At 38.4% G+C, this 18,535-nt stretch overlaps 1 protein-coding gene across 4 annotated transcripts in view; it reads left to right on the plus strand.

The window, feature by feature from the left end:
• LOC128016667 (protein MTSS 2-like) overlaps positions 1-18,535 on the plus strand; it is an 86,126-nt gene that overhangs the window by 27,782 nt on the left and 39,809 nt on the right. For all 4 annotated transcript variants that reach the window (XM_052601352.1, XM_052601354.1, XM_052601353.1 and 1 more), the window contains 2 exons: positions 7,342-7,403; positions 7,505-7,578. In XM_052601352.1, the coding sequence (XP_052457312.1) occupies positions 7,342-7,403; positions 7,505-7,578 (136 nt within the window). The remainder of the gene's footprint in view (positions 1-7,341; positions 7,404-7,504; positions 7,579-18,535) is intronic.

Consider the following 18,535-nt stretch of genomic DNA (forward strand, 5'->3'; position numbering starts at 1 on the left):
AACACCACAAGTGGAACCAAAGTGCTGTACAGAAAGTATAAAAGAGAAACATATAAAAAAAAAAATAAACAAGCAGTGAGCTATTTATTTTCAGGGCAGAAATGAAAATGAGTCAGTTGAACTTTGACAGAATGTGTTTATAAGCTCTGAGGCAGTGGCTCCTTGTGGGATACCATTAGCAAGAATGATGCCAGAGAGGGCTTCCTTTGTTAAGCCAGATCAATAGCAGTAAAATCAGTCTTCTTTGGTGATTTCATAAATATCTATGGGTCTGTGGATCTAGCTTATTTTAGTTGCACGTGTCACTTTTATAGACTGGTTTAGAGGAATTGCATAGCAAACATACTGTGTAATTTTGAAGTTTAGAAGTTAGTTGATTTGATTAAGGATCACTGATAATGATGGAGCTCAAATGGAGCAAGGAGTATTTCTCTGAACATGTTGAGCTGACCTTTGCAAGTGCCATCATCATAATCAATTGAATTTAATCCTCATCACATTATCAAGGCACAGGGTTTGTTTGCCCTCAGGGATAATGGCTGACAGAATGAATTTAAGGACAGAGAGAGTAAACAATGCAGGGGCTGATCAATACAGATGTTCATCCTACACTGCATCTGCAGTTTATTCACCTGTCTTGAGCAATATGATTATCAGAGATTTATAGTAATGATGATTGAATCAGAGCATCTGTGGTCCTGGTCTATATGCTGAATGAACAGCCATGGTGTTTTGGGAGGTGTGAATCAGAAGTTTAAATGCATTTTGATATTTTATTTTTAATAAAGAGTTTATATATTATATATTATATTTTTAAGTAAAACAATGTGATGGTCACTCAACTGCCTCATAATAACCCGTGAAGACCTGTGTGTCCAAGACAGTAGATCTTTTAAAAATTAGTTCAAGCTTTAACCCTCTGATGTCTAAGGGTATTTTTGGGGAAGTTTTGTCATGCCCTGATATTTGTGCCTTTTTCAGCTACTTATAAACATCTAAATGGCCAAAGTCCAATATCACTGTTATCACTATAATAATATGTGAGCAGCATGTGTGTACATGATTGTGTTTTTGAGAAAAAAATGTTATGTTATGCGTGGTTAGTGAAAAACTAAAAATGTTAAATCACTTGAATAAGGCAATGAAACACATACAGAACATTGTTTCCCGGGACTTTTGAGAACTGGAGCTTGTGGCCTTGAATTTTTCTTTCTAAATTATGTGAAAATCATCTTGTTTACTAACTCAGAGAAAACAATATATTTATTAACATTTTCTAAGACACTTTTTGTTGGTAAAAGTCATATGCAACTAGGCTAGGGTGACCATTTGCGCCATTCATACGACACACGTCCCAGCCAGGATTTTAATAATGCCTAAAACATCCAGAGCAGTTTGACCAATAACATGCAGGTATTTAACATAATCGACCAATCGTGGGGCTGCGTGTGAGAAGGTGAGATCTAGAGGGAACTATCAAAGTGAACGGCGCATATGGTCACCCTAGAGTAGGCCTCGACTAGGGCTGCACGATGTGTCATTTAAGCATCAATATAGCGATGTACAAATCAACGATAGTCACATCGCAGGATGTGCGATGTAGGCTGTCGTAGTTGATCCATTATTCATTAACTGTATGGACCAGCTGCTCCCCGGCCCTTGAGGAATGTGATTCGCGGATTAATTGCACAGCTTAACCATCATAAACATCACATCTTGTGGGGGTGAATTATGTCTTATTCCTCTCATCGCAAAGCAAACAGTAAAATAAAATAAAAAACTTGAACAGTCTCGCTGTATTGTTTTCTGTTGTATGGGCGTATTCAAGCCGCACGCTTCAGTGAAACATTGTAATCTGAATAGTGCGTTCAGTGCGGGGGCATGGTCACATTAGAAGATAATGAAGGGAGAAGTGAAAAACGGACATCACTATGTTTTCATATGGATTACTTTATCACAGAATATTTGTTTTCGGTAGCACTTGTTTAGTTTAAAAGTAGACATGTCAGGCTTTCTATTATGGAAGCATATGTAACTTCAACCAATCAGATGAAAGCAGCGTTTCAGCTTTGAAATTTAATATTGCTACCCATATGCTTCCATATTCTATAGATATGTATCTCTTGTCGCTTCGTTGAGTATTCACTGAGATACAGTTCATTTTAATGACGCGTTTGTAAATGAAGATCACCGCAGACAAAGGCTGCAGACAGCACCTTGTTTGTTATGCATTATAAATGCACAAGTTTTGTTGTTATCATATCTGTATACAAAAAAGTAGACCCTTTACAGATTCGATTGATGTATTGCTCTTATCTGTACGATCGAAACTGAAAATGTAATTGAAGTTATTTTCGGGGATATCAGGAGAAAAAGCTTCATCCAACCCCTGTTGTCCAAAACGTAATTAAATTGATGAATTAATAAATAATGATAAATCTGCATGTTGAACTTAAATACATATTTAAAAATGTTTGAAAATAATTAGCAAGAAGAGATCATGAGAAAAAAAATATTGCTACTTTTTTGGAGCGTTAATAGATGCTTTACTTGATTATATATCTATATATATATTTATTTATATATAAATATATATATATATATATATATATATATATATATATATATATATATATATATATATATATATATATATTTATCTTGTTTACATTTCTTTTGAAATTTATAATGGTATAAGAGTTTTTAAAAACTATACTGTACGTATCCAGCATGAATACAGGTAGTTGGTAGTTGGAGATTTTTAATAGATTTAAGATTAAGATTTTTCCTTTTCTTTATTTCCGACCCTGTCATTGACACAAATGCTAAATCCTCCAGCAGCTGCCAGCTGTAGTAATGCTAGTCTCGCGTAGCCAGACTTCAAACTGAAGGTCTGGAATTCATGGCAGCTTTCATTGGCCAAGGCCGGCCCATGAGGCCGTTTGACCGACATGTCAGACAAAAAAAAAAAAAAAAATCACAGTTCGTTTTGTTCATCATCACATGTTGGGGTGTGGAAATGTTGCCACAATAACAGACTGGTGTGCAAAAATATTTTTAAGATTCCATGCTGCAAACTTTAAATATTTCACATACTTTTGAAAATCCAGCGTTTAATTGATCCTGATGAGCGCTCCTCGTCACAGTTGCAAACACGACCGATTTCTTCTTTCGTGAGGGTGTTTGGCGCCACGGTATCTTTGTTTCGAGGCGGAACATTAAAGAATACGACACATCTCGCAGAAATCCTGTAACATATCAACCCATCTGATGATGACTTCGACACTCCTGAAGTGTTTCCACTTTGGTGTTCCATATGCATCAGACGTTTAGCCAACGGTCCGTGGGCGTGAAATCTGAGGCTGAGACTATGGAAATGCTGGCAGATTTTGTAGTATCACTATACTGCGCTACTGCTATGGAATGCATGAAATGGCTTTAGAATTCTGTTTTTTGTGTGTGTGTTTTTTTTTTTTTTTTTTTGGCCTTATTAAAATTCACCTTTAATGCAGTTTTTCCACATGGTTTGGAAAAATTGAAAATAGCCTGCTTCTTTTACAAGGCCCATCTGAGCATGTTTGCTCCTCAAATGGTGGGGAGAGGTACTTATCCAGTTGTTTGTGGATCAATTGGCAAGTCAAGAAAGAGATTGAATAAAGAAAGGGATAGAAAGATGGGAAATAACTTTAGTGAAAATGAGCCAGCTAACAATATTAGCATAATTGGAGTCATCGCTGTCCTGCTATTGGATTAGCCTAGTGAATATGCTAATATCAGGAGATGGATGATGGGACGGGTCTTGTGACTTATCTCTCTCCTACAAGCCCCATGAAGATGATAAACCTCGGTCCTGAGCAGCAGACTAGGGCACTTCAAACAATTCATGGGTCTCCCAGGAGTAACGTGTTTAGATTCAGGCAAAATTAGCAGACATCAAACAAGCAGGTCGAGATGCTGGATTAAAGGAGATCTTTCTTTCTTTCTTTCTTTCTTTCTTTCTTTCTTTCTTTCTTTTATTTCTCTGTTTGACAGACATATTTTTTTTATTTTAATCCCATCTGAAAGAAAAATGTTTTTGTTTTTTTACCACAAAAAAAATAAATAATAAAAATAATAATATATATATGGAGAAAATTGAACCTACATTACTGTTTGTCAGCTTATTCAGGGGACCTCAGAGAAATCTTGTCTGAATAGAAATTTGTGCTATTGTAATCATTACAATTATTTTTATTTTTAATGCACCGTACTCTTTACTTTAAAAATTCCAGGAAATTTATGGTACAAAACTGCCAGCTGTTGTCGCGGTTACGAGCGTCAACAGTGTCTTGCAGAAAAAAATGCAAAATGCCATCATGTTAACATACATGACACTAAAATGATGTATAAATAACATAAAACCCCAATATAAAATGTACATTTGATTACTTCTTTTCCACTTTCAAAAACTAACAGTAACAGTAAATTACCGTAAAATGAAATGAGATGTATTTATGTATTTATTTTGTATATATTTATTGTCAACTATTGTCAGATGTTTACTGTAGCATTTTCTTTTTTAACATAAGGAATTATGATAATTTTTTTAAGTTTTACAGTGTTTATTTATTTTGATCTTAACTACATAATATTAAAAAAGGCTGAATTATGTCAAGGCTTTTTTTTTTGCCAGATTTTGGGGTAAAATAGCAGTACTGCTGCCATCCCATGTTATAATAAAAGTAAAAGAAATATTAAAAGAGACTACTTATTTATTTACTTGTTTTTATTTCACTAGGGTTTCAAGGGCACTATTCTTTATTCTTCATCCAGACACCAGGCTCTCCCATCTCATTAAAATTTAGACATCCCCGTTCTGATTGATTCAGTAAATGAAATGACAGACATTCTGCATAAAAATAGTAACTCTGACGTCATCTATGAAGTAAATCCCCTCCAAAAGCGTGTTAGGCTATGCATTTTGCTGGCCTCCATGTGTCCGTTCCTTTTCTCTCTGTTTCAAAATCGTTCTTTCTTCTTTTGACTCTGGGGCAAGTTGAGAGCAGGCACAGGGGTGTATTTTGGGCAGTGTGCGGGTGTATGAGGAAAGGGAAGGGTCTTTTTCCAGTTGCTGAGCACAATCTTGACCTCCAGCTATGTTCTGAAGTGCTGCTAATTTCACCCTTTGACACACAGTAGTCTGAATCTGCCCTGCTCAAAACTCAGGTGAGCTTAGCGGTCTTAAGAAGCTAACAAAGACGGTTGTGGCCAAAAGCTGCTTCACCAACAGTGACATGGGATACTCTAAGAAGAGCTGGAATTGGAGATGCAACGGTGATAGTGAGATCACAAAATAATGTTAAGTGCGTTTTCAATTTTGCTTTAAATTTAAGTTTAGTTTTAGTTAGTTTCATGAATGGTTTTGTTAGTTTTAGTTTAGTTTTTATTTTGCAAACCCATTTTAAAACCAGACATTGCATTACCATGTAAATGGTAAATCAATATCATGTTACAAAATGTTTTCATTCAAAATTTATAGAAATTTAAGTTTGAATCGTGCACTACAAACTCTATATTCAAAAATGTTAGTAACAGTTAAGGGTTAACTGATGTTGCTGTCAGCCTCGGCTAACCTCACATGCATAAAGTGTATTATACAGCCTGTTTGGTTTTAAACTAAACCACGTCAGATTTTCCACGGGATGCCACGGGATGAGAGCTTATTAATTACGAAAAATAATACTTATTTTTTATAATTATTATTTTATTTCAGTTCGTTTAGTTTTAGTTTTTCATTATTATGAAATTTTACATTTTATGTCAGTTAACAAAAAAGTTTTTTAACTGATGTTTTAGTCGTAGTTTCAGTTTTCGTTTATGGTAAATGGTAAATGGACTGCATTTATATAGCGCTTTCAACAGACCACATGGCCATCCAAAGCGCTTTACAATTTGCTTCACATTCACCCATTGACACAGTCATTCATACACCGACGGCGATATTATGAAAACAACCTTGGTGTTCAGTGCTGATTGATAATAGTAGGAGATTATTGGGTTAAATGTCTCAAAAACATACGTAACATTGACCTAACAAGGTAATATTTCATGATTGCTAATATTTTGGATGAAGATTACAGTACCTTACACCACACTGCAAAAGGTGGCAATGTGCAATTTTTACTATATTTGGGTTGATTCAGTAATTTGAATAAAATTAACGCAGCCGTTGTTGCAGCATGAAACTCATTTATAAGTGAAAATTTTTTCATGGCAAGAAAACACACTTTAATATTATGTCCAAAAACCATATATTTGTTTTTATGATGATGTTTTGCAAAATTTAGAAGAATGTCTTACTAAATTAAAGTGCTAAATCTCAGTCCCAAACTGAAAAATGTAAGGATTACATGTAGAATCAGAAAAATGTTAATTAAAAATAAGAATATGTTGAACGTTTTAGAAGCAAGAACCTTTATTGAAGTGATTCTGAGAGAGAAAAACACTGTTACGGCTTAGGATGACAGTCACAGGATTGTGTGTACTAGACGTCATGCTTGTTAGTTTCTGCTTGGCTACTGTGATATTGCATTTAGCCCGTGGCCTTTTGTAAAGCAGACTTCACACAGAATACTTTGTCTGCTGCGTTTCCGTGGCAACTGGGCAGAAATGTACATGGCTTGTCCCCTTATCGCCGGATGACACAGCTATTTCTGCCCCGGGACAAACCACATCCCCTCCAATTATCATATCCATATAGATGCACACACACACACACAACACACACACACACACACACACACACACACACACACACACACACACACACACACATTATGTTTGTGTACAAGGACTGCGTGCAATATATATATATATATATATATATATATATATATATATATATATATATTATCTATTGTTAAGTTCTGCTGCAACTACTACACATACTTCATTAAATATATTCACATTGACATAGTTTTATTCTTAATGATAGCACAGCAAGGGGACATTCAATTGATGAGAAGTGACATTAAAGACATTTATAATGTTACAAAACGTCTCTATTTCAAGTAAATGCTGCTCTTTCTGTTTGCCAAAGAGTCATTCAAATGTATCACAGATATTCATGTGACACTGAATATTTTTTTTAAAAACTGTAAAAACAATATTATTTTATAATATGACTGTTTTACTGCATTTTTGATCATGTAAAGGAAGCCTTGGTGAGCATAAGAGACAAAAACATTTAAACAATCCTACCACTTCTACATTTTGAACGATTGTGTACAAGCAATGCACTTTGTTCATTGAACACACAAAGTGCACATTCACAGCTCACCTTGTGTCTTTGTTCTTCTGCAGTGTTCTTATCCTGTCTGGGAAGACTTCAGTGCCAAGGCCACCAAGCTGCACTCTCAACTCCGGTAAGCTCAGTCTCCAGCTCACACCCGCAGTGAGGAAGGTTTTATTGAATGCTGAGAAAAGACAATTGTCAACAATTTATTCCATTGGTTTTGTGTTTCAGAACCACGGTTTTATCAGCAGTGGCATTTCTGGATGCCTTTCAGAAGGTGGCGGATATGGCAACCAACACAAGAGGTAGGCATGATCAGGGATGTGTGAGAGTGTGTGTGTGTGTGATTGAGGGTGCAGGGATATGTATATCCCATTATGAGGGTAATGAATAGGATAAAAAACTATGGGAGAGAGAAAGATAACTGTAGGGATGCACCGATACCAGTTTTTTCAGAACGAGTCAAATACAATACTTTTTTTTTTTTTTGGCACTTGCCGATACTACTATCGATACCTGTATTTTTCCCCTTTTTTTTTATATATTTGGTACAGAAACCTAGCACATGTAAAGCACATTTCACACAAGATACTAGTTTCACTTTCACTTTAAATAAATATGTTGTTTATAGTGAATGCCATTATAATTTTGTTTGTTTTGTATTCAGGATTTCACTTGAATGCTAAGTGAGTGAAGAACAGTCAAGATTATGCAAAATAAGTGTGCACGCTCTCCCTCACTCTATCTTTCTCTCTCTCCTTACTGTCAAGTAACTTTAGTAACTTGTACATTACTTGTACTTTAGTACATTGTTTTGTATTTGCTTTTGCCTTTTGACATTTCCACTCAGCGTACTTTGCTTATCAGCTCGTGCACATCAGCTACAGGCATGAATGATTAACATTATATTAATTACATAAATGTACTTCATAGACGTCCTTAATCTCTGATAACTCCAATCTGCTCTCTGTTGTTCTGTTGTCTGTTTTACTTTGTCTTTGGCACAGCACTTTTGACACGTTGTGTGGTATTGGAGCATTTTAATGATTATGAGTACAGGAGCGCGATATCAGGCCTGATATGTGTGTCCGAAACCAAAGATTATAGAAGGAACAGAGCTAGACCCTCTAGATTAAATGCTCTCATCCTGCAAACAATGATTGTAAGAATGCCTTTGTGTTAATGTTCATATGCGTGTGCATATAAGACAAAAGCCTTTTTGAATTGGTTAGATGTTATTAGCAAATAATTCAACATAACTACATTATTCATCTGTGGTGAGTTTTGAACAGTATGTTCACAAGCGGATGTTATAAATCCTTGACAATAATGGATAAATGAGAGGGAACAAAGACGTGCCTCATAGCTGTAGAGAGGCATGCTGGGTGTTTTTGGCTATTTATGGCATGGTGCTGTTGTAATGATTTGACCGAGTCAAGTTCTTCAGGGAGAATCGACTGATGGAAATAATGTTGTTAGGAAATAAACCACCAGCCTCATTATGATTGTATTACTGGGTTGGACTTTTTTTCTCTTCATCTGGGGAATGTTATTTTTTTTTTTAATCTCATTTTGTGGCCTGCATGCCTGAGGTAAAGAGTGTGTTTGAATGTGTGTGATGATCTGCATTATTCTGGGTTCATGTGGGCTTGTTGTGCTTTTAATGAGCTGACGGAACTGGGAGCCTTCCTCTGTGCCTTGTAAAAACAGTGAGGATCTCATCCAACCCCAGTTGTGACTCTTAGGTGGCTGTTTTAGATGCTGGTTTGGGGGCACATAAAGCATAAGAACAATAAACGAAAGGAACATTAAGAAATCACAAGGCTATAAGAAAGTGAGACAGCATATTTTATTACAACAATTATTATTCACTCCACCTTGTAGCTGTAGACTGTGACATACAGTTTATACATTTATTTTATTTTATTTCATTTTGTTTCATTTTAATTTATTTTAACATTTATTTTTGATACTGCTTTTGAATTAATTATTTTTCATTTTATTTATTTATTTTTAATTATTATTGGTAATAATGACAATTATTCAACTTAAGGTTGTGTCCTTAAATAACAAAACATAGACTGTGGTTGCTTTGGACAGATACATGTCTTTTTGTCTAATGCAGTGTTCAAATTTTTTTATTGTTCTCAATTTCTTTTGCAGTGTTCTCTTTTTGATCTATTCTCAGCTCTATTCTCAATCAGTCTATTATTTTCCAATGATAAGACGTTATAAAAAAATTCATCTTGAATATAAATGTAATTTGTTGTTATTCAAATTACACATTTTTAATGCTAATTCTAAGCATAATTCTCATTCTCTTATATACTTACATATCTGGTAGTCTCATTTTCCTGACCAGTTATTTACAGTTTGTATAAATTATGGATGACTGTAAAGTTATGTAGAGCTGGTGTCTTGGATGTAGGTCAGATGCTGCATCACACTCATTCAACTCTCATTTTAACATTGTTTTAGTGATTTGATATTCAAGGTGTTCAGTCAAATATACTTTTCTCTGTTGTGGTATAAACATGCATCAGGCATAGTCCACATCCAGCCTTTGGCTCGGGATAAACTGAGACTGACTCTAGTTGAAAGGATGACAACAGCTTTCACAGGTTTCCATTTCAGAATGATATAAACAACATCATTTAATATTTCATCATAGAAGGGGATTAGCACGATGTGGAGTACAATAGATAAAGGTGGTCTGAGCTCCTGGCAGGTCAGGGCTCTTAAGCACAGGTCTCTCCTGGGGAAGGAGGGGTCGCATACTGCTCCGTGATCATGTGACCTGATTGATGTGATTTTGCTGAATGCCAAAGGGAGGGCGGCTATCAAGGTCAATAGCTCACCTGAGACAAGTTTTGTACAAGATTTTGTAATGTGGAGTACTGTGAAACAGATGTCATGATACAAGAGCTCAAAGACTTAAAATAACTAAAATGGCATTGTTCCTTTTTTTTTTTTACTTGTGTGGATTTCTTAAGACTATTGGTAAGGGTCAGGTTTACTGCAGGTGGCATGTCATTTTCAAAACGTGGAGGAGCTAGGAGCATTAACTTTTAAGTGCAACTCACTAGAAATTTAATTTGCACACTGCTGTGATACGTACAACTACCAATAATACAAAACATTGCCAGATTCACCTTCATCAGTGTTGGACTAAACATAACATGCTTTTACCGCCACTCACTGGATAATTCATTTTGAAAGTGTTGCAAAACAAGCAAGAAGCGATGTAATACTTTTTAATAATGTCACCACAGGCACATTTCTCCAATGAGCATGGGTTGCATATTTATTGTAAGATTTATGTTTGGGGGACATGTTTCACCCCCTCTCCATCACCGCGCACAGACTGCCACGAAGCAAAGAGGAGGGGGACAGCACTGAACCGCAGTGAAACGGAAGCAAACACACAACCACACACAAACACACTCCAGACCTTTATCCTCTCCATGGGTGTCAACCACTATAGTGAGGGAGGAAACTGATGCTTCCTGCTAGTAACTGCCTATAATCTGCTTCTCATTTACTGTTCTTTACTGCTCTTCATCCTTAAATTCATGCACTTCCTCCTTTCCTGCCATTATTGGGTCTAGCTAGCTTTTTTCATCACAAATATTATTTCTTGTGTTCTTACAGTGGCAGAAGATTTACTTAAGAGACAGTTCACCCAGAAATGAAAATGCTGTCATCATTTAAGGCTGGAATACATTACACGACTTAGAAAATCTGAACAGATTTTAAAATACTGGGCATCATACATTTACCGACTTTGTAAGTCACAGAGGAAAAACTAGCCATCATAAACTAAATTACTGAGTGTCATAGACTACTAGACTTTAAAGTTGTTCCAATCACAACAAACTCATGCAGAAATGTGTGCCTCATTGCTAGTAGACGTGAAAATATCAAACATGTTAGATGTGCTCCAAATGAATGGAATCAAAGTCTGTAGCTTAAAGCGGCAGTAGGTAACTTTTGTAAATATATATTTTTTACATATTTGTTAAACCTGTCATTATGTCCTGACAGTAGAATATGAGACAGATAATCTGTGAAAAAAATCAAGCTCCTCTGGCTCCTCCCAGTGGTCCTATTGCCATTTGCAGGAATTAATCCGCTCCTGGTAAGAAACAACCAATCGGAGCTGCGGTCCGTAACTTTGTTTGTGTTCAAAATGTAGAAAAATTTATATAATAAGCGAGTACACCATGAATCCATTTTCCAAACCGTGTTTTTAGCTTGTACTGAATCACTAGGGTCCACCTAAATAAGTGTTTATATTCAGACTATTTTAGATTGCTTCGGGGGTACCGCGGCGGAGTAACCCAGAACCTTTGTGATTCTTCATAGACATAAACAGAGAGAAGTAGTTCCGGCTACGATGTTCTTCCGCAAGACGCAAGCAGTTCTGTTTATTAACCGCTAGAGCGTCAAAAGTTACAGACTGCAGCTTTAAATATTGGAGTCACAATATTTTGCTTTATCTCAGAAAACTTTTGCATTTCCCCAAGAAACTTTGCGTTCGATTGCAAAACTTTTACATTCTCTTACAAAGATATTTGCATTCCCTCGCAAAACTTTTGCATTCTCTTGCAAATATAATTGCATTCACTCACAAAAATTTGTGTACCCTCGCAAGAATATCAAACAAACACTTCCTGTTTACATTACAGCTTTTAGTGGTTCATACAGCTCCATACGTTTACCATGCATGGTTCATAGATTTTTATTTTGAACTTGGATGGCAAAGCAGTGTGTCTGAAAGCACATCTTGTTAATGGGCTAAAATTAACCAATTGTCCAAATAGTTTAGAATGCACATACGGTTCACTCTGAGAGGGGAAAGTGCAGAATGTGCACAGAGCTAGCCTGAATTGGAGCACTGACTACTGGAATGCTGTGCCCTCGAAATCGAACCTCAGAAAGTGTTTGTGGCATGGTGCTATCTGAATACAGAAGTATGCATCTTTCAGCTTTATGGATGCAAACCAGTCCCTGGGACAGATTTGTGCCAGGATTTGCTTTACTGTTGTCATCCTGAATGTGCACTTGTGGAGTGCTCTGATGATGTGTTCCAGTTCCAGGATAGGACCGAGTCCCTCATCTCTCTTGGGAACCACAATATAGGAAATGGCGGGCTGCTTTGCATGCTTTTGCACCTCAGAGAAGCGCACTCAAGCTGACTCCACGGCGTCACCGAAGAGGCTGGAGCATTGAGGAGCACCAAACAGTCAGAATCCTTCAGATCAGCAAGGGTGAGACATAGGTACCAGTGAAGGACTTCCATGAACTCTGTGGATCTACCAATGTTCTACCTATCTTCCATGTTGCCGTTGTACAGGGAATGCAGGAGCTTGAAAAGGCTCTCATCAGTGAAAAGGACTGGCCAAAGGGCAACGGCAGAGGATGACGGTGATGACTCATCCTTTGCCGGAAGTGCCCACCAGCGGTTTGCTGTCGGCATTGGGCCTTGTTCCTGTGGGCCTCGATGCTCCTCCGAATCCTCAGAATGTGTGTCAGAAGCTGTCGTATCTTCTGGTGTGTTTTTGACGATGGCAGCATGAAGCTTCTGAGGAAATTGTCGCTCTGACCGCATTATATACTACCTGCAGGCTTGTCATTATTTGTATGTGATTAGCATAATAAGCAACAATTGGATAGTTTATAGTACTGGCAGTAACCAATATGGTTTCAGGATGTTCCTCACAGCGAATGTTTCACAATGTAGACTGAATTCTCAAAAGGGCATACAGTTATCTTTGATAGAGAATGCAAAAGGTTGCAAGGGAACACAAATATCTTTGAGCGAGAATGCAAAAGTTTTGCGAGTGAATACAACATTTTTCGGGGGAACGTAAACATTTTGCAAGATGCAAATGATTTTAAAAGTATTTTTCCTCCCTTTAATATTTTTACCACCACCATGTCCTTTTAGGGACCCCATAGCAGGGAGGACAAGGGTTAGCACTAATTTGCTTTCGTCATCATACATAAACCTAACTTGTGCAGTGACTGGTGGGAGCAAACATACCTCTATTAATTATCTTTAAGCTGAAGTCATGACTAGTCTGTATCTACTAACCAGTATCTTACCAGTAAAGTTTTGATGGATGACGATTGTAATGGAGGTAAACTCGATTACAGTGACATATAGGAGTCGTGCATTATTAGACACATGCAAGTCCGTTGTTATTAGTGTGTGTGTGCTCTCTGGTAGGTTTTCACACAAACGTATTTCAGTATGCTCACATGTCTGGCAGGTTTTTTATAATGGACACTCACTGAAGAAGTGTGTTTCTTATATCAGTTTGCGGTGGTCAGTGGTGTTTATGTAGACATTCAAACACACTCGAACACTAACTCTGACAGAGGAACTGTTTACTGGTCATGTTGTGCTGGCTTCAGATCACCACATTTGACAAATTCATGTTTTTATTTACTTTTTAAATTTGTGTTTTGCTCTGTTTAATGATTCTGAATGGATCCGTATTTATTTATATACAGTCAGGTTAAGGCGCCATAAAACAATGTTTCATGTCTTAATGTTTTAATATTTTTCCTTTTGTTATAATGGGATAAATAATACTGGGATGTATGCTAAAATTGTTGGATGTGGTGCTTTACCTAGAAAATTTTCCACTAGGTTTTAAAAACAATTAATCTTATATATATATAAAAAAAGAATAATGAATGAAAATAGTCATATTTTTGTTTAATATTTACATTTCCAATGTAAAAAAGTCATATGGTTTGGATGACTAAATGATATTTCATTCTTGGGTGAATAATTTCTTTAAGGTTATGGTCTCTGACTGTCTCCTTTAAGGAAAATTGGGGCTTTTAGCCAAGTGTGGCGAGTGGGGCGGGGCCGAGAGGCGTGGGAACGAGGAGTGAGGCCAGGTGTAGTGATTGGAGATGAGCTACACCTGAGCCCCACCGCTAGTATCGAGTCCCACGTAGGAGATGGAAGGATATAAAACTGGAGTGACGACCGTGAAGGACGAGAGAGGACCAGGCCTGGGACATTATTTTATGTTTGCTTTTTATTTATGCGCACCAGTCGTCCGTGAGGGGCTGGTGCGCCGTTTTGTGTTTATTTTTGATTATTAAAATGGTTTTGATTGTGCGCCGGTTCCCGCCTCCTTCTTCCCGATGAGTAAGAAGTTCATATCGTTACAGTGGTGCCGAAGCCCGGGAGAAGGAGGGACGCGCTGCTGAAGATCCCTCGCCGCTGTGGTGGATCCGCGGTGCCCTCGAGCAGGCGAGGTATGTGCCGCCAGGGACGCTCGAGGCGGTGGGCTGGAGCGAGTTGCCGGGGACGGGCGAGCTCGCTGCCGACCGCCCACGACAAGGAGGGGCGGCTGCCGTCCGTGAGGGAGCGGAGGAGTCGGCGCCGTTCGCCAGGGGGCCGGAGCCTGCCGCCTCCGTGACGGAATCCGGAGGGGCAGGGAACGGGGGACTCCTGCCGCTGCCCAAAACCGGAGGAGCCGTCGCCGTCCATCGGGCGGCGGAGGAGTGTCGCTCCGTCCGCCGAGGGCCGTCCAGTGCCACCGCCAGGCACCGCGGAGGAGATCACCCAGCTGGTGGAGGGCCGAGCAGCAGTGCGTCTAGGAACCGGATTTTTTTTTTTTTTTTTTTCTCTCTCCCCTCTCTCGTCCTTGTCGCTCCTCCTTCCATCTCCTTTTCTCTCGCCTCGTCTGTCCTACCCCCAGGTTCCTGCAGGTCCCCGTGAGCGGTCCCCCCCGGAGGGAAGGGGGGGGGGGGGGAGTAGAGCGCAGTCTCGAGGGTACCCCCCGGCCTGCGAGGGGCGATGGGGGTATGTGGCGAGTGGGGCGGGGCCGAGAGGCGTGGGAACGAGGAGTGAGGCCAGGTGTAGTGATTGGAGATGAGCTACACCTGAGCCCCACCGCTAGTATCGAGTCCCACGTAGGAGATGGAAGGATATAAAACTGGAGTGACGACCGTGAAGGACGAGAGAGGACCAGGCCTGGGACATTATTTTATGTTTGCTTTTTATTTATGCGCACCAGTCGTCCGTGAGGGGCTGGTGCGCCGTTTTGTGTTTATTTTTGATTATTAAAATGGTTTTGATTGTGCGCCGGTTCCCGCCTCCTTCTTCCCGATGAGTAAGAAGTTCATATCGTTACACCAAGTTTTTGGCTTTTTCACATGTGTATAATAAGTGGCAGGGGGAAAGAACACAGCATCGGGAGGCCTAGATAATAATCTCTTTCTGTATGGACGGATTCGGTGGAGGGAGTCTGGCTGTGTGTGTGAAAACTCTAATTCATGAGCCAGAATCAAAACAAAAAGTGCTTTGGCTTGTCCTCTCGATCTTCCTCTCGGCCTCTCACTTTCTTTCTCCTCGTGCCGAGTCTCTCACACAGAGACTCTCTTTCCCACTCTGTTCTTGGCTTTGGTGGGAATGAATGTTGATAGATCACAGTCTGTCCTGGAAACCTGGCACGGGGGCTCATAAAAAAGACGATCTGCAGATGTGTGTGCAGCACGGAAGGCTCGTCCAGCGCTTCATAGGGGTGTTTTACTGCCTTGCCTGCATGAGCGGAATAGTAGCAACCATAATGAACATCATAAATCTGATTCTTACACCAGGGGGCAAAATGGCTGCCCGTCATAGTCAAAGAGAACATGAAAAAAAAACTGCCAGCTCAGCAACCAGCAAGCTATTTGCAGGATCAGCTTGAGTGTCTGTGTGTGTGATGGGGGTTAGAATTTCCCCAGATGTTTGACGTAGACTGGTGTAGTCGGTAGGGTGTTACCACTCACACGGCCGTGTAAGCAAACACCAGCCAAACAGTCAGAGTGGAACATTCTCATTCGCCTTAACATGTCTATTTCTGATCGGGCCTAATGTATATTTACACTGCACACTCTATAATATCCACAAGAGATAGTAAATTCTGTTTGCAGTGTATGTAGTACAAATTACTTGATGGGATTTTCATTATAGGAACACCACAGCCGTTAAGTGGTTTAAAAAAAATCTAAGCATGAAGCTGTTCTGTACACAAGAACAGTGTTGGGAAATTTATTTAAAAAATAATTAAAGGGGTCATAAGATGTGATTTAATTTTCTTTCCTTTCTCTTTGGAATGTTACAAGCTCTTGACTACTGGCTGCATAAAGAAGATCTGTAAAGTTGCAAAGACTAAACTCTCAAATCCAAAGAGATATTCTTTATAAAAGTTAAGAGTCAACCACACCTACCTAAAATGGCTCGTTCTAACATACCCACAGATGTCACAGCATCACAGAATGTAAGGGGCATACAATTTCCATCAGACGGTTGAGGAATTCGGCCAATCACAATGCACTGGATAGCTGGCCAATTAGCGTACACCTTGCTTTTCAGAACAGTGAGTTTTGTAAAAATCTACGCGTTTCAGAAAATTGGGGCATAGAAGAGCAACAATACAGTATGTGGAAAATAATGTGTTTGAACCTTAAACTGCATAAACATAATTGAATTACACCAAATACACAACATAATGTTATTTTTTAGCAACGTCACATGACCCCTTTAAAAGAAATATTTAGTTAAACTTAAAGTTGCTTCATAATGAGCCCATTACTTAAGATCTGCAATCTTCTTGAACACATTAGGTTGCTTTTGCATTTCTTTTTTTAGAATTTTCAGTCTTCACCAGATGAAAAATTGAAAGATGGAAAATTTGTCCATTTGGTGATAAATTCATGATGTACTTATTTAATATATTAACTTAATAAAACATTTGGAAAACATAGACTGTAGCTTAAAAATTTTGGGGGTTTAGAAATTAATACTTTTGTGCAGCAAGGATGCATTAAGTAAAAATATAAATTTTAACACACACACACACGCACACACACACACACACGGTTATTTATTTTAAATTGAACTTATATTTCAAATTATTCAAATAAAAAAAAATCTTACTGGCACCAATCCTTTGAATGGTAGTGTAAATTTACTCAACATTCACTCATTCACTCTCTTTCACCATTTCTAAATTTAATTCCCAACCAAATAAAAATGGAGCAGGTGCAGCTGTGAATGCTAAAAGTTTTTAGTTTCTATAATTCATTACTGTCATGTTTGTAATATAAGTAGCTATCATTAGAATTATAGTAACTGTAAGTGCTTTGTCATGAGGAAGAATAGTCTGACACTGCATTTAAATGACAGAGGGTCAAGTGAAACCCATTTGTGTCTGCCAGTCTGTCTCTCTATAGCCAAGTATTTGACAGCCAATGACCTTGAATGATCCTGTTTCTGTACAGTACAGTTAGACACTATCCTACTTTTAGAGCTGCTATTCTTTTCTTGTTAAAAATGCATTAACAAAGAGACAGGGTGTTTTAAATATATTGAAAATGAAAGCTCTGTTTATTAATATAATGGCAACTTAAGGACAAACGCTGTAAGAGGGATTATTTGATCAGGAAGAAAAGTGAAAATACAAAGCACAACACAGTCTTGTGATATTTGTTTGATAGCAATGGCCGCCAAAAAAAGTATTAAAATAGACAAGAAGAAAGAATATCTTCTTACAAGTGTCACTGGCCTTGTGCTCCCCATCAACACTCTCTTATTACATGAAAATTTCTGCTGCTCTTTAATTATACAGGGTGGTTTGATGATACAGGACCTCCCAATAACATGGTGAGCCTGACTCAGCTTTCCCTGTATACCTCCCCCCCCCCCCCCACACACACACACACACACACACACACACACTCCTGACCTCCTCTAGGGAACACCTGTTCTCACTGAGAGACTTGTACAGCTCAGCACTACACCCTCCCAAACTATTATCATTAAGACCTTACGATCAAGAAACACTATTAACAAAAGACCAGATGCTTGAAATTAACTCCTTATTTGAAGAGAAACAAATTTGTTCATACTGTAACAAAGAACACCAAGATAGAGGCACCAACATTTTCCTTGTCAGTACTTTTTTTTCTTTCCATTGTAGCTAATTTCAAAGCACTGTATGTTTGGATTCTAAACGTCAGCAGCAGATATTCTTTTGTCGATTTTATTTTGAGCTACTGGCTGCAAGAGCCTTCATTTCTCTCTCCATCCTACTTCAGTAGCTGTCTAAACAGTACAACAGTTAGTTCTGGGCAGGCCTGGTTCTGCGGGGTGCTAAGCACCCTCAAATAAAATCAGTAGCACTAGCACTCTCAGTTAATGCTGTAATAATGGCATTTCAGTGCAGATTTGACAAACTATCCAGGATA

The sequence above is a fragment of the Carassius gibelio genome, chromosome A7 (genome assembly GCF_023724105.1).
Source record: "Carassius gibelio isolate Cgi1373 ecotype wild population from Czech Republic chromosome A7, carGib1.2-hapl.c, whole genome shotgun sequence".
NCBI classification, from domain to species: domain Eukaryota; kingdom Metazoa; phylum Chordata; class Actinopteri; order Cypriniformes; family Cyprinidae; genus Carassius; species Carassius gibelio.